The 17,180-nt window shown below is 44.6% G+C and overlaps 1 protein-coding gene across 1 annotated transcript in view; it reads left to right on the top strand.

Annotated features, from left to right (window-relative positions):
* The first annotated feature begins 7,619 nt into the window (after positions 1–7,619).
* LOC102834979 (zinc finger protein 555-like) overlaps positions 7,620–17,180 on the top strand; it is a 14,589-nt gene continuing 5,028 nt past the window's right edge. The window contains exon 1 of the mRNA XM_006869052.1: positions 7,620–7,667. Within this exon, the coding sequence (XP_006869114.1) occupies positions 7,620–7,667 (48 nt within the window). The remainder of the gene's footprint in view (positions 7,668–17,180) is intronic.

Here is a 17,180-nt window from a genome sequence, read left to right as displayed (position 1 = left end):
TTTCTAGCTCTTTCTAGGATTGACTAGAAAGATCCTTCCTCTCTGAGTCAGAACACTTGTGACCATTCTGTAAAACTTTATTCATTGTGTTTCTAGACTTAATTTGTTGTTGTGAGGTGCTGTCAAGTGGGCTGTAAATCTTTACGGGAGCAGAAAGCCTCATCTTTCTCTCGCGAAGCGACCTAGTAGTTTCGAACTGCTGACCATGAGATTAGCAGCCGTACTCCTAACCACTACGCCACCAGAACTCTTTTCACTCTGAGGTGGGGTTAGGGGTTCAATCTCCTGATAAAGACTTTGTGGAGATTTTCTTCCTCAGTCTCAGTTTTCAGTCCTTGGAGACAAGTTAGTCTTCAGCTGACAGGAAGTTGTAAATTAAGGGAAAGAATGAAAATGTTTCCCACCCCCTGGGTTATCACAAAGATATGATGGGAGAAAAACTAACCCAAAGGAAATGTAAACATCATCATTCTGCAAGGTCGGTGGTTCAAACTCAGTCGCTCCTCGGAAACCCTATATAGGTAGGTTATTCGGACATGTCAGGAGGGACCAGTCACTGGAGAAGGATATCATGTTTGGTAAGGTGGAGGATCAGAGAAAAAGAGGAAGACCCCCAATGAGATGGATTGGCACAGTGGCATCATCGATGGACTCAAGTGTGGCCACAATAGTGAGGTTGGCCCAGGATAGGGCAGTGTTTCGTTCTGCTGTGCATAAGGTCGCTATGAGTCGGCACCGACTCGATGGCACCTAACAACAACAACGAGTCGGAATCGACTCAACGGCACTTAACAACAATAATAAGTTTATCAATACCCACAAAATATCTTGCTGGGATTTGGGGCTGGGATTGTGTTGAATTTATCAATCAAATTGGGAAGAATGACAATTTAGTAGTAGCCAGCTGGTCCATGAGCATGGACTATACGAATCTCCATTGTCACAGAGACTAAGCTATTGAATTTAAAAGAATGTATTCAGTGGAAGAAAAATTATGACAGCTGCATGTAGGAAGACACCAGTTTACACAAGTGAGAGCTGATCACTTCAGCTGAAATTTTCTCACACAGCTTGATACCAGTTATGAAACAATGATAATACGGTGTTTGGTTAAGTTTCTGTTGTATTTACAAGTAGGATGGGTTATTGGATGAGTTACTGCAATTGACTTCAGGAATTAGTTACAGGGGGTCACAATCATAGCTTTATAACTTTCAGGTGGAAGATTGCTGGGCAACGTTTGCACAGCTGTAGCCAGATGTTTCAAGAATGTGCAGATTCATCTTGGTACTAGAACGAGCCTGAAACGGCTTATTAATGTGGTAATCAAAATCTTTAAATGGTCTGGGGAAATTCAGATAAGTATAGCTTCAAGACCCTTTTCGTTAAATCCCTTAATACATGTTTGTCCTAAAGAAATGTTCCCCTGGCCCAGTTTTTGCAAAAAATAGCAGTGGCAACATTCAAAAAGTTTGTGAAAAAGTGGAATTAGAAAATAAGACCCCCTTATTTTCTTCATGGAGCTCTGGTAGCGTAGTGGTTCCGAATCGGGCTGCGAACCTTAAGGTCAGCGGTTCGAAACTACCAGTTGCTCCGCGGGAGAAAGATGAGGCTTTCTACTCCCGTAAAGATTTACACCCTCGGAAACCCTGTACAGGGTCGCTATGGGTCGGAACCGACTCGACGGCACTTAACAACAACAACAATTTTCTTCATGTCTTGACTTAACCAAAGAGGGAAATTGCTCTTCAGTTTTATGACTCCTAGCAATTAGCAGTTCAAATCCACCCTCCACTGAGGGAGAAAGACCGAGGCTTTTTCCAGGGTCACTGTGCTTCACAACTGATTGAAAGGCACTCAGGGGCAGCAACATATAACACACCAAGATCCAGGAGCTAGACATGGGGACAAGCAGGATTCCCAGGCAAGTGCATTAGAAGAAAAATGAAAGCAAGAAGGCGAATTCAGCAAGAACTGCGTTAAATTTAATCATGCTTTGTGGAGGATGTGGAGAGATAGAGCAGCTGGGGACTCGAGACTCATGGACAGAGAAAGGCTGTGTGCTTGCGGCCAGGAATGTGCCCTTTGGTTGTTTAAATGGTTATATATTCCCGAGGGTTTTTGTGTACATCCCTGCCCCCTAAAAAAACAAATGAACCGAGGGAATAGAAGCAAATGCTGTTGAATGATGATGCACGGAGGAGATTGTAATCATTGCAACGAAACAGTGAGTGTAAAACCGGTGTTTTCCCATGTAAACTTTTATCACTCAATTCACAATAAAAACTAAAAAACAAAAAGCTACGTGGAGAAAAGGGAAAAGAAGGCCTTGTGAGTTTATCTCTTACATCATTTATTTAGATCTTTCATCAGGGTTTTATGATTTTCCTTTTATCAGTCTCATAGTCTTTTTCTTTTTATTTTTTTTTAATATGTGTATTAAGTGTAGGTTAACAGAACAAATCATCACTTTTACACTCAACACATCATACGCTTCGTTTCGTCCTGACTGCAATCACCTGCTGTCACATCACAGACCCCGCTTCCTCCCTGTGGTTCCATCTCCATTCAGCCTCCTTTCCCCCCACCTTCTGGATTATGTCTTACGGGAAATGTTGCCCTTTTGATCTCGAGTGGTTGATCATTTGATGGCGTCCACGCCTGGCTGGTGTCAGGGCCCCCTGTACACCTACCTGTCTGTTGCTTGGCTGAGTGGTTAAAGCCCCTCTGCTGGAGATGGTGTGGCCATTCATTGCCACAGAGAAGTACAGCTTTGGTACCCTTGGGCAGTTCTGCTCTGTCCTCTAGGGCCACTGTCATGCTTAGTTGCCTGGATGAAAAGTGGGGTTGGTTTTTTGGAGGGTGTTTCTAGTATGAGTGGTGGGGAGCCCTGGGTGGTCCTGTGGGTTAATGCGCTGGATTGCAAAGTTGGTTTGAACTGCAAGGTTGGTGGTTCAAGCTCACCAGCCGCTCCTTGGAAAGCCTATACAGGGTCGCTAGGAGTTGGAACCGACTCGACAGCACTTAACAACAACAAATATGAGTGGTGGAGTCCTGTCATAGCGCTGTAGGATAAGCACTGGATTGCTAACCAAAAGGTTGCCAATTCAAACTCAGCAGCTCCTCATTGGAAACCCTGTACAGGGAGGGTCACTATGTGTCAGAATCGACTTGACGACACTTAACAGTAGCAGCAGCAGTGTGAGAGGTGATGTGGCCCGGTAGGATAAACTCTGGATGGCTGACCACAAGGTCAATGGTTCAAAGCCATCAGCCGCTCTTCGGAAACCCCATACAGGGTCTCTATGAGTTAGAACCAACTCAACAGCACTTAACAAAGTATGAGTGCTTAGAGGAGGCGTCCTTGGCATCTTGTTGCTGATATTAGGGAGAAAGCATCTAATTCCTCACAACTAAGTCTGATGTTAGCTGTAGGTTTTTATCGTTTCTATCAGGAGTCCTAGCGTGGCACTGTAGGATCGGCACTGGACTGTAAGGTCAGTTTGGGTCTCTGTAAGGAGCTCTGGTAGCGTAGTGGTTATGTATTGGGCTGCAAACCTCACGGTCAGCAGTTCAAAACTACCAGCTGTACCGCTAGAGAAAGATGAGGCTTTCTGCTCTCGTAAAGATTTACAGCCTCGGAAACCTTGTATAGGTTTGCTATGAGTCGGCACCAACTCCACGGCACGTAACAACAACAACGACGACGACAAGGTCAATTTGGATCTCAAACTCACCAGTCACTCCTCAGAAACCCTAGACGGGGTCTGTATGAGTCGGAACCGACTGGACAACACGTCACAACAACAACGTCAGGTTGAAGAAATGTGCCTCAGTGCAAGTTAAGTGTTTTCATTACAAATGGTGTTTGATTTTGTTAGCTTTCCTGTGCCTCTTAATGTGATCATGTGATCTTTTCAGCTAGTTGATGTAATAAAAAAATATCACACAGTTTTGTGGCTGTTGGACCAGCCTTGCATACCTGCAGTACAGCCCATCTGGTCACTATGTATGATTCCTTCTGTGAATTTTTGGGTTTGGCTCATTAATGTTTCTTAAAGCTATCTAGGTCTATGTTCCTGAGAGAAAATTGATGAGTGATTTTTCCCTGCAAATGCCTGTCTGGTTTTATGTCCGGGTGATGCTCTCAGGATAAGAGCTAGGAAGTGTTCCTGCCTGTTCTCCTTTTAGGGATAGCATTGAAAGGACTGGTGTTCATTCGTTCTTAAATTCAGTGCACGTTGCCTTTCTCTGTGTAGATGTGAGTTTCTGGCTGCTTCTGTCATTTGCCTTCTCTCTGAAGATCTACTTCTTGCGTTTCTCATCAGGCAGGGTTAACCACCAGCTACCGTCAGGTTGATTCAAACTCTTGAAAGCCACGTATGTGTCAGGATAGACCTGTGGACTCCTGCAGAGAAGACTGGGCTTCTGGTGTGGCGCTGTAGGCTCAGCACTGTACTGCGAACCACAGTGTCAGCAGTTCAAACCTACCGGCCTCTGATGGAAAACCGTACACAGGGTCAGTATGAGTCAGAACCAACTCGATGGCACTTAACAACAAGATAGAAGACTAAAAGGGGGCCCTGAAGGTGGGTGATTGTTGTTGCTAAGAGCCGTTGAGTTGGTTCTGACTCTTAGCTACCCTGCCTAGTATGTCCGAGGCTGTAAATCTTTATGCCACCCAGTACAGAACCCACTGCACCCCCAGGCTCCAAATCACTTAGGCACTGCTCACATTGTTTTAGTTGAGGACAGGCTATTGGGAAAGAGGACAGAACACTTTTTAATGGTTCTTGTTAGATGGCGTGGAGGTAGTGTGTGACACCGCCCCCTCCCCCGACCTCACCAGAGAGGATCAAACCCAACAAAAGCCCAAGGCTGACAGGTTAGGGCTGGGTCAGGCACGCCTCCACTGCCCAGCCTTCTTCATTCATTGTGACATCAACGGCCCTGCCCTGGGCTCTGTCTCCTTCTCTGCTGGGCTCACTAATTCACTGTGATGGCCACACAGAAGTCAGGATTGTGGGGATTACTACTAAGGGACTGATTAGAGTTCTAATAAGAACATTCGGATACAGGTCTTTGGTCAGGTCGGCCTCCTCTCAGCTGTGGCTGGCCAGCATCCCAGACCCTTGCCCTGTGGCCTACTTGGGCAGCTGTAGCTCTGCTAGTTGCGTGCCTGCTCTGTTGGCCTGGATGCACCCAGCTTTGTAGCTCTGTGGGCCCGCTCGTCCACCACTTTGTCTTGTGCCCTTGGTTCTGCTCCTTCAGCTGCCCCTGCTTCTGTACCATCTCTCACGGTCTCCGGGTCACAGCGCTCCGTGCAGGCATCTCCGAGTCCTGGCTCTGCTTTCTTCACACTAGTGAGACCTGCTTTCCACTTCTGAGACAGCTCATTTTAAATCGAGGACTGGCAAAGTGACCATTCCCCACTTACATCCTGTTTTCAGTTGCCCACCGATCCTGTTTGTCAGTGGGCACAATTCTCACGTGGTGTATGGCTTCTCTGTGTGTGTCTGTGTTTACTCTGATCTCTTTAGGGCACAGGAGTGAATAACTATGCAGAATACACTCGGTTGACCTCAAGTGACCGATTGCAGTTTCCTAGACTGCGCTGTGGACGCCACTTAACCACGTGCTGGCAGCAGCCAGACGAGTGCTTGGTCATGGGAGAGGATTGAAAATACCCTGACTTGGGTCAAAGATGAGCCCTCCCTCCCCCGCCCCCAGTCATTAAAGTAACATTTTTGCTTTTTAAGATTTTAAAGAGATCTTTTGTAGCAAATTTGTCCAAAGCAATATATCATTTGAATTCTTGACAGCTGCTTCCCTGGGTGTTGATCGAGGATCCAAATAAAAGGAAATTCTTGACAATATCAGTATTTTCTCCTTGGTCTACTTGAGGTGTTTTTTTGATTTGATGTTGTCAAGTGCAGTGGTGTCGGTTTCAACTCATCAGGACCCTGTATAGGATTTCCGAGGCTTTCAAACACTTGTGGGAGCAGACAGCCTCGTATTTCTCCCACAGAGTGGCTGGTGGGCTTGAACCACGGACCTAGTGGTTCACAGTCCAGTACTTATCCCACAGAGCCATTGTACTTCCCTGGTTTTGGTTCCGTTAATGTAGACTGAAGTCTTGTTCTTCATCAGTAAGTGCTTCAAGTGCTCTTCTGTTTCAGAAAGCAGGGTGTGTCATCTGCAGAGGGAGGTGGTTAAGTCACATTACCACCCTGATGCCACATTCTTCATATAGTCCACCTTCTTGGATTATTTGTTTAGCAATATAGATTGAACCCATTTGGTGAAAAGATACAAACCTGTAGAACATCTTTTCAGATTGAACCACAAAAGCAACTTGTGTCTCTCACAGCAGACAGCTGCTTGGCCTGCAGCCATCCAGGTGCTGAAGGTGTGTGGGCCACTCTCTTCCTTCACCCTTCATGCCACTTTCTAGAAGCCAGTTCCACTGCAGTGCAATCACTTCCTGTTCGGGGGCCTTTCGGGAGCACAGTGGCTCTGTAAGATAAACACAGGATTGCGAACCACGAGATTGATGGTCTGAGCCCACCAGCTGCTCTGTGGGGAAAAGAGGCTTTCTACTCTGGTAAAGATTTACAAACTTGCAAACCTTATTCCCAATAGCTAGCTGTATAATGGAACTGACACCAAACAGCATGTGGGCTTTTCCCTTGGTTCTTTGGGAAACAGCTGGGGAGATTTTCCCCTTTGAGCCTTGGGGAGTCACCCTTGTCCTAGTTTTCTATCCCAGAGGGTTTGTTATGTTTCCTGGGAAAGCTGTAAACAATTTTGGCTTCATGATTTTTGTCTGGCCCTGGGCTTCAGCCTGCCTTGTGATTGCTGGACATTGCAGGGATTGGTCAGTACATTGTGCACATGAAATGACTATAAAGCCAAAACCCCATGCCCATTGCCACTGAGTCTGTTGTGACTCAGGACACAGTAGAACAGGGCTTCCAAGACTGCAGGCTTTATGGAAACAGACGGCCACGTCTTTTTCCCACAAAGGGGCTAGTGGGTTTAGACCACCAACCTTTGTGTGTGTGTGTCTGCTTTTAGGTTTTATTTAGCACAAATGAAACTTGAGGACAGGCTGCCTATTCATTTTCTTGGCTGGGCAGCCTGGCATTGGGATGAGTGGCTGGGGGCTGGCCGGGCTGCTTTCTCTGTGAGGGCTTTGCAGTTCTCGGAGACGTGAGTGGTCTCTGCGCTGCTCTCTCCATGAGGGCTCTGCTGTTCTCCAAGGAGACGTCGTGCACGTTCTCTGTGCTGCACTCTCGGTGAAGGCTCTGGGGTTTTCAGAGGAGATGTCATGCACGGTCCTCTGCGCAGTCAGATCTGTTGCAGAGCCGCAGCACCTCCAGCTCTCTGACGCTGTGGACCAGGAACTTGCGGAAGCCACTGGGCAGCATGTGTTTTATCTTGTTGCTCCCGTCACCAGTGTTGGGCATTAAGATCTGGCCCTTAAATCTCCGTTCCGTATTGTCAGTGTCTCTGGACTTGCTCCAGTCATGCTTGATTTTGACATAACGGTATGAATGATGTGGGATGAACTTCTTGTCCTCTTGGCTTTACCAGAGAGACGTCTGAGGGCAGCCGTGATGCCGGTTGAGATGGCTGCCCGCTCCGTACGCAGCACAGAAGAAGAGGTTTGCATCAGGGCTCGAGGTGACTGTGAAATGTGCAGATGCAGTGATCGTGGACTATAAATGAAATGCTTGTCCTTCTGACAGGGAATTGGTCAGTGTGTGGGCCTGGTGCGAAGGCCATGCCTTGAAATTGATCAAAAGTTTCCTTACATATAGAGCCAAATCCACGGAGGTGTGAAGCAGAGGAGTGAAGAGAGAGGCAGCAGAGAGAGCGGAGGCCAGGAGTCTCCTAAGAACAGTCTGGCCGCGGGTCAAGGGCTGAGACCTGGCTGGGAGGGTGTGTGGCAGTTTTGGTTGTCTGTCCTGAGCTGCTGAGCCGGGACTGCCCTCACTGAGCTGAGGGGAGCTGAGAGCACTGTCTTGCACTGAAGAAGGGAAACTTTGTCTCCATGCTTCCTAATCCTGCGCCTGATTTTCTGTTGTACCTGTGAATTCCTTAATACATCCTGAGCTGTAACTAAAGTCTGTGAGTTCTGATTGTCAGATTGTGTCATGGGCAGCTGAGAAGTAGAGCATGCCATTGGGGAGGTGGGGGATGACTGCAGTCAGAACTGGCAGAAAGGTTGGAGGATGGGAGCATGTGTGACCTTCACTTCACTCACTCCATTTTGGCCTGATGGTATTTTCCATTGTTAAGTGCTGTTGAGTCAGTTCACCTCATAGCGACCTGTATAAAGTTTCTAAGGGGCAGCTGGGGAGTTTGAGCCCCGAGCCTTACCTTGCGGTTCAAACTGACCTTAAGGTCCAGGGCTTATCCTCCAGCTCCGCCCCAGGAGTCCCTTCCTGAATAAGCTCCAGGTGCAGCAGTTCCCACCTCTTGGCTCCTACCCACTTTCACACCAACTTGGCACCAACAACCACGTGTCCTGGAAACCAACTGCAGGGTCAGTGACTCACTGGGACTCTCTAAGGGTCATTCTTAGGAAGCAGAAGCAGCTTAGAGAAAGTACGCATGAGGGAACAGCCATAGCAGAGTCAGCACACTCTTTTCTTTTTATATATACAAGGGGAAAACTAGAATTTTCCCATAAACTTTGGAAGCCCCCTCATATATAAACCCTAGGATGTGTCATTTTTACTGAATTTAAGTATACAGTTGAGCCTGCGTCAGTCTTTCAGGTTCTGTTCACGTTAGAATCCTGCAGGGATTTATGATAACAGATGTGAACTGTCCCAACAAAGCAGCTTATCAGAGACACACTTGCCAAGATTCTCTATGACAATGAGTATGTAAACACGTTCTGTCTAGGATGTACCAAAGTTCCAGATTCACTCTAGGGAAAGCAGGGATTCAGAAGAAACCATCTTGCTTGTATAGACAGTGTTTAGGCAGTGAGCCTCTGTGTGTGTGTGTGTGTGTGTGTGTAGGTCTGTATGGGAGCGAGAAAGATTTTGGTGAATGAGATTTAGATTTTAGAGGAAATTGGTTCCTTCCAGCAACTTGTGCACGTGTTCTTTGACCTTGACCGCAGTCCCCACAGTGTAACAGCATGCTCCCCACTCCCTTTATACAACATTTTCATTCCTCCTCCGTTCATTTCCCACTGAGCTTTATCCAGAGGCACATGCCGCCCTTTTTAATCTTGCTTGTATGATTGGTTGTTTTAATGAGCATGAATTGTTCACCTTGTAAGATTGTTATTTAGCTGAGAGTTGAAGCATTCAGATGAATTGAGTTCCAGACCTGAAGGTTGTCTAAAGCCCATATTCTTAGGGAGTCCACCAGTCTGTATCAGACCAGTAAGTCTGGTCTGCAGTGAACCACTCTTACTAGGCAGGGTGGTTAGGGCCATCCTGAAACCCGAATTCTCACACTTCCTGGGGCAACACTAACAGCAGACCTTTATAAACCTAGCAGTCCTGTGTCTTCCGTTGGCTCCTCGGCACACTAGATGATGAAACTTGGTTAGTAGAATGTATAGGACCACTGTACCATCAGCAATCAAAGCTCATAAGTCACTCTGTCAGTTTGTGGTACTGTGGTGGCTTGTGTGTCACTGTGATGCTGGACGCTGTACCACCAACATTTTAAATACCAGCAGGGTCACCCATGGTATTTCAGCACAGCTTCCCAGACTAAGACAGTCTAGAAAGGAGGGGCAGACCACTCCTGAATGGTTAGCCACTGAAAGCCTTATGAATAGCAGTGGGAATTTGTTAGATCCAGTGCTATAAGGTGAGACACTCAGGTTGAAAGACATTTCAAAATGGACCGGGAACCAGCTGGCTCCTTAGAACAGAGTTGACCTAAATGACTTTGAATGAAGCAAAGGTTTGGGGACCTTCATTTGCTGATGATGCACAACTCAAAATGAGAAAAAACAGCTGTAAATATCGACTAATTGTAACATGGAATGCAAGAAGTATGAATCTAGAAAATGAGAAGTTACCAAAACTGAAATCTATTGATCGATATCCTAGGTGGTGGTGTTGTTAGTAAGTACCATTGACTAGTTTCCAGTGCACAGTGATGCTGTGTACGGTTTCTGAGAAGTGGCTGCTGGGTTTGAGCTGCCGACCTTGTGGTTAACAGTCCAGTGCTTATCCTACAGTGCCACACCAGGACGCCATCCTGGGCACTAGTGGGCTGAAATGAATTGATACTACCCCATTTTGAGTTGGTCAACCACATGGTTTACTATGCCAGGAACAACACACTGATGAGAAATGGTGTCACACTCATCAGCAAAAAGAACATTTCAAAGTCTGTCTTGAAGTACAATGCTGCTTGTGTTAGGATAATATTTATATGCATACATGGAATATAAATACCACTATTATTCAAGTCTACGTACCAATCACTAAAGCCAGTGAGGATGAAACTGAAGAATTCTACAGTTCATCTTCTTCAGTCACAAACTGATCAAACATGCAGTCAAGATGCACTGATAATGACTAGTGATTGGGAATGAATGTTAGAAACAAAGTGGAATGGCCTGTCACTGGAAAGTATGGCTTTGTTAATAGAAATGATGCTGGAGATCATATGATAGAATTTTGCAAAACCAATGGCATTCATTGCAAATACTGTTTTTCAACATCATAAACTGATTACATATGTGGACCACACCAGATGCATACATGGGAGTCAGATTGCCTCCATCTGTGGGAAGAAATGATGGAGAAGATCAGTAACAGCAGCCAAACAAGGCCAGGAGCCGAACCGTGAAGCAGACCTTCAGTTGCTCATGTGCAAGTTCAAGCTGAAGCAAAGAAATCCATGAGAACCAAAATAGGACCTTGAGACTGTTCCACCTAATTTAGAGACCATTTCAAGAACAGGTTTCATGCATTAGACGCTAATGACCAAAGACTAGAGGAGTTGTGGGATGACATCAAGAACATCAAACACGAAGAAAGCAAGAAGTCATTAAAAGAAAGAAAAGATCAGAATGGATGTCAGAAGAGACTGAGACTAACTCAGCGTAGAGAAGCTAAAGCAACTGGAAGACATGATACGGTAAAAGAACAGAATGGAGAATTTCATAGGACAGCTTAAGAAGATAGTCAAGTAACATAATGAAATATGCAAGGACCTGGAGTTTACAAAATCAAAGCATTTCTCAAGCTCAAAGAACAAAAAAAAAAAAAAAAAAAAATTCAAGCCTCGGATTGCAATATTGAAGGATCATATGGTCAAAATATTGAATGATGCAGCAAGCATTAAAAGATGGAAGAAATACAGAGTCGCCGTACCAAAAAGAATTGGTCGATGATCAATAGAAGTCCAAGCTGCACAGAAGGCATTGGTGAAAAGTAAAGCTTAAAGAGTTGACAGAATACAATCTTTCCACAAACTGATGCAGCCCTGGAGGTGCTAACTCATCTATTTTAAGAAATTTGAAAGACAACTACCTGACCAGGCAGTTGAAAGAGATCCATGTTTGTGCTAATTCCAAAGAGAGGTGACCCAACAGAATGGGGAAATCATCTAATAATATCATTAATGTCACACTACATCTAAAGTATGAGAGACGAAGTCTGGCCATCCTGGTCTCCGAGGAACACCCTGGCTGCACTTCTTCCAACACAGATCTGTTGGTTCTTTTGACAGCCTATGGTACTTTCAATATTCTCCTCCAACACCATACCTCATATGCATCGATTCTTCTACGTTCTTCCTTATTCACTGTCCAGCTTTTGCATGCATTTGAGGTTATTGAAAATAACATGGCTTGGGTCAGGTGCACCTTAGTCCTCAAGCTGACATCTCTGCTCGTCAATACTTTAAAAAGTTCCTGTGCAGCAGATTTGCCCAGTGCAATACGTCGTCTGATCTCTTGACTGCTGCTTCCACGAGTGTTGATAGTTGATCCAAGAAGAATGAAGTCTTTGACAACTTCAATCTTTTCTCCATTGTTAAGAATGTTGTTTATTGGTCCAGTGGTGACGATTTTTGTTTTCTTTACATTGAGATGCAATCCATACCGAAGGCTGTGCTCTTTGATCTTCGTCAATAAATATTTTAAGTTTTCACTTCCAGCAAGCAAGGTTGTATCATGTGCACATCGCAATTTGTTAATGAGTCGTCCTCCAACCCAGATGCCACATTTTTCTTCATATAATTCAGCTTCTCAGATTTGCTCAGCATACAAGTTGAATAAGTATGGTGAAAGAATACAACCTTTCACACACCTTACTTAATTTTAAACCATTCAGTGTTCCCATGTTCTGTTCAAACAGTTGCCTCTTGGTCATGTACAGATTCCTCATGAGCACAATTAAGTGTTCCGGAATACTCATACTTCACAATGTTGTCCATAGCTTGTCATGATCCACACAATCGAAAGCCTTTGTGTAGTCAATAAAGCACAGTAAAAGGTGGCCGAACGCATCTTCCTGGTGCTATGACCACTGGCACAGAGCTGCGGGGACAGCAGCCTGGAGTCAGAGCAGGAGTTGTGGTAACTAGTTGGAAAGCTGGGAAGAATGTGCTCAAAGAGAAACCTTGGAAGAAGCAGCTCTTTACTTGAAAAATGTTCACTTTGCCTTGGTTGTGAATTCTTTCATTGAGAAAGAGAATTACCATTAATTACGTCACTATATTAATGAGAGGAGAGGTGGACTTGACTCAAGATTCAGAACCAAAGAATGTTGAGCCTGAAAAAAATGAAAGTTGGGAGTGGGTTCCCTGGAAAGAATTCCCTGCAGGGGACCAGCTTTTCTGGGCACTACGTTGCTTAAAAGAACAAGGCTAGGATCCTTTTCAAGATTTGGATCATCTGATAGGATACAAAGGAAATCATCTCTAGGTGGCCAAAAGGATTCTTCCATTTTTGAAAAAGGCAAAATGAAGTCTTAACTGGAGAATGAAAATCACCTTCAGAATTCCTCCATTTTACCAAAAAAGTTGTAATAATTAAAGTCTTTTAAATAACCAGTAATTGTGAGAACATTTTTAGGTTTATGTCACTGAATTCTGTTTCAGCCACAGCATATATGCTAAATGGTGATATTGTATAAATCTGTTTTCCATGTTTATACAAAATCTGTGTTGTCTGTGTTGTACATTTTTTTTAAAAAAAGCACAGTAAACATCTTTCTGGTATTTTCTGCTTTCAGCCAGGATTCATCAGACGTCAGCAATGATATCCCTCTTTCCACGGCCTCTTCTGAATCCAGCTTGAACCTCTGGAAGTTCTCTGTCAATGGCTTGCAGCCATTTCTGTATTACCTTTAATAAAACTTTACTAACATGGGATAGCAAAAGGTTGTCCGATGATTTCCACATTCCATTGGGTTACCTCTTTTTGGAATGGGAACAGATACAGATCTCTTCCAATCAGTCGGCCAGATAGTTGTCTTCCAAAGTTTTTGGCATAGATGACTGAGTGCCTCCAGTACTGCCCCACTTTGTTGAAAGACTTCAGTTTGTAGTCCATCAATTCCTGGTACCTTATTGTTTGCCAATTCCTTCAATGCACCTTGGACTTCCTCCTTCAGTATCATTGGCTCTTGGTCACATGCTACCTCTTTAAATAGTTGAACATCAATCATTTCCTTTTGGTACAGTGACTCTGTGTATTCCTTCCATCTTCTTTTGATGCTTTCTGCATCATTCAGTCATTTGCCCAGAGAATCCTTCAATAACTAAAGTCGAGGCTTGGATTTTTTCTTCAGTTCCCTCAGCTTAAGAAATGCTGAGCATGTTCTTCCCTTTTGGTTTTCTAACTCCAGATCTTTGCACGTTTCGTTGTCATATTTGACAGTTCACAATAAAAGCTTTTTTTTCAAAAAAGAAAGAAATGATCAGTGTTAAAGCATTTAAAAAGGTACATATGATCAACAGCCAAAGATACTGAAGGGAGAGGTTGAAGGTGCACTTGAAGCATTCATTAACAAAGCACAAGGCTCTGGGAATTGATGGGCTACAAATGGAAATCTTTCAACAAAGTGATGCAGCGCTGGAGGCACTCATTCATCTATGCCGAGAGATTTGGAAAACAACTACTTGGTCAAGTGATTGGAAGACATCCATATTTGTGCCTATTCCAACAGAATGGGGAAATCATTGGACAATATTATTAATATCTTATGTGATATTTTGCTAGAGATAATACAAAAACAACTGCAGTGGTAATTTGACAGGGAGCTGCCCAGAGGTTCAAGCTGGATTCAGAAGAGGACATGGAATGTACGAAATCATTGCTGATGTCACATGGATCTTGGCTGAAAGCAAAGAATTCCAGAAACGTGTTTGGTGGTGGTTATGTGCCGTGGATTCTGTTCCCACTCATAGCAACCCTGTATATAGGGTTTCTGAGGCTGTAAATCTTTACGGGAGCAGAAAGTCACATCTTTCTCCCGCGGAACCGCTGGTAGTTTTGAACTGCTGACCTTGAGGTTGGTAGCCTGAATCGCAACCACTACGCTACCAGAACATACTGTTTCTGCCTGTACTTTATTGAGTATGCAAAAGCTTTTGATTGTGTGGATCATAAAAAGCTGTGGACAACATTGCAGAGAATGAGTATTCCGGAACCAGCTAATTGTGCTCATGAGGAATGTGTACATGGACCAAGAGACAATTGTTCGAACAGAGCGAGGGAACACTGGTTGAAAGTTAGGAAATGGGTGCACCAAAGTTGTATTCTTTCACTATATTTATTTAATCTGTGTGCTGAGCAGAGAATCCAAGAAGCCGGGAGATTATATGAAGAAAAACATAGCAGCAGGGTTGGAGGAAGATTCATTAGCAATCTGAAATAGGGACATGATACAACCTTGCTTTCTGAAAGTAGAGGACTTAAAATACTCATGAAGATCAAAGATTGCAGCCTGTGGTGTGGGTTGCACCTCAGTGTTAAGAAGACACGAATCCTCAGCACTGGACCAGTAACCAACATCCATGTGGAGAAAAGACTGAAGTCGTCAAAGACTTCACTGTGCTCAGGTCAACCATCAACACTCAAGGGATCAGCAGTCAAGAAATCAAATGACATAACTGCATTAGGCAAATCTGCTGCACAAGACCTCTTTAAAGTGATCAAGAGCAGAGATGTCAGCTTGAGGACTAAGGTGCACCTGACCCAAGCCGTGGTATTTTCAATAACCTCATATGCATGTGAAAGTTGGATTATGTATAAGGAAGACTGTAGAATTGATGCATTTGAGTTATGGTGTTGGAGGAGAATATTAAAAGTACCGTGGACCAAAAAGAACAAGCAAATTTGTGTTGAAAGAAGTACAACTAGACTGTTCCTTGGAAGCCAGGTTATCCAGACGTCGTCTCTCATACTTCAGACATATTACTGGATGGGACCAGTCTCTGGAGAAGGACATTATACTTGGTAAAATGGAGGGTCAGCTGAAAAAGAGGAAGACCCGCAACGAGATGAATTGATACAGTGACAGTAGCAGTTCCCTCAAGTACAGCAACATTGTGAGGTTGGGGCAGGATGGGCAGTGTTTCATCCTGTTGTGTATCCGGTTGTGAGGTTGGGGCACGACCTGACAGTGTTGCATCCTGTCGTGTATCCGGTTGTGAGGTTGGCGCAGGACCTGACAGTGTTTCGCTCTGTTGTGTATCCGTTTGTGAGGTTGGCTCAGGACCGGGCAGTGTTTCGCTCTGTTGTGCACGGAGTTGCTGTGAGTAGTAACTGACTTGCTGGCATGCAGCAGTAACACCCAGAGGCCTCATGTCACTGAGCACCGAGGGCCCAGGCCTTCTGTACTGCCGCTTCTCTGAATAGATGACCTCTAGCGTCAGAATATCTGCCTGTTCATAGTTTCTCTTTGTCCTGCTCATGGTCGTGAGGGGCTTGATTATGGGTGACCGTATATCATAATGGTTCCTGTCTTCATGTGTTGGACTCAACAGTAACTGTAAATGAATCAAGTTGGAAATGTAGCTTCTAGAATGACTCTGGGAATCACTTCTCCCTGGAAACTGAAGCAAGAAGTTAGTTCTTTAAAGGGGGGAAAAAACCAAAAAACCGTTAGCCCTTTACTTACGTTATAAGCCTGGGGAAATTCCCATTCCACTTTTAGCCTTCTCAGTAAATTTGGCCTCATATGCTCTGTCTCAGTGTCACAGAGGACTTGTTTATGGCCCTGATGGGAAGGGATCGGAGGCATCTTTCAGCTTTAGCGTAGCTCTGTGTGAACCCAGAGTTGGTGATAACACAGCACCAGGCTTCAGGAACAGAGAGAACGTGGCGAAGTCAGTGTCTCTCTTTTCTAAGTTCTTAAGTGTACTAGTTCCGTGACTGAGTCCTGGTGTGGCTCTGTGGGCTAAGGCGCTGCACTGCACAGTCGGTTTGAACCACAAAGTTGGCAGTTCAAGGTCACCAGCCCCTCCTTGGATACCCCATACAGGGTCACTATGGGCCAGAACTGACTCGTTGTCACGTAACAACAACAACATTTCCCTGAAATGGCACATGAAGAAGGGTAGATAATGAATGATTTTGTGGTAAATATCACTCAAATAAATTAAAATTAAGACTGCACCAAAAAGATAATTTCATTCAGTTTGCTGGACCTATCCACTTCTAATGGCCTGGCATTTAAGGATAGTGTGGCTAGCTGGCCTTTGTTGTCAGTTTGGTTTTAATAGGCTTCCTCAGACCATTGGTAAGGCAAATAGAAAAGGTTCCAGTCTTTCAAAGTATTTTTATTTCTGAAAGCCTCATCTAGGTTTTATCCCATTTCTTGGCATGCTTAGTGATGCATTGAGCAGTAAAAAAAGCAAACTATATAATTTCTTCACAAGAAATTGATGATCTTAGAATACAGTTTCATTTTTCTACTGTTTCTACATCGTACCCTGAGACTTTCTAATAGAGGACTAAGGCTTAACGTGGTGGTGGTGGTGGCTGTGTGCTGTGGAGTCGGTTCCGATTCATAGTGACCCTGAACAGGGTTTCCGAGGCTGTAAATCTTTACGGGAGCAGAAAGCCTCATCTTTCTCCTGCGGAACAGCTGGTAGTTTCAAACTGCTGACCTTGTGGTTCGCAGCCCGATTCGTAACCACTGTACTATGTTGTTGTTGTCAGGTGCCATCGAGTCAGA

The sequence above is a fragment of the Chrysochloris asiatica genome, unplaced genomic scaffold (genome assembly GCF_000296735.1).
Source record: "Chrysochloris asiatica unplaced genomic scaffold, ChrAsi1.0 scaffold00125, whole genome shotgun sequence".
Classification (NCBI taxonomy): Eukaryota; Metazoa; Chordata; class Mammalia; order Afrosoricida; family Chrysochloridae; genus Chrysochloris; species Chrysochloris asiatica.
The sequence above is the reverse complement of the archived record's forward strand: the minus strand, read 5'-3'. Positions and strand labels throughout refer to the sequence as shown.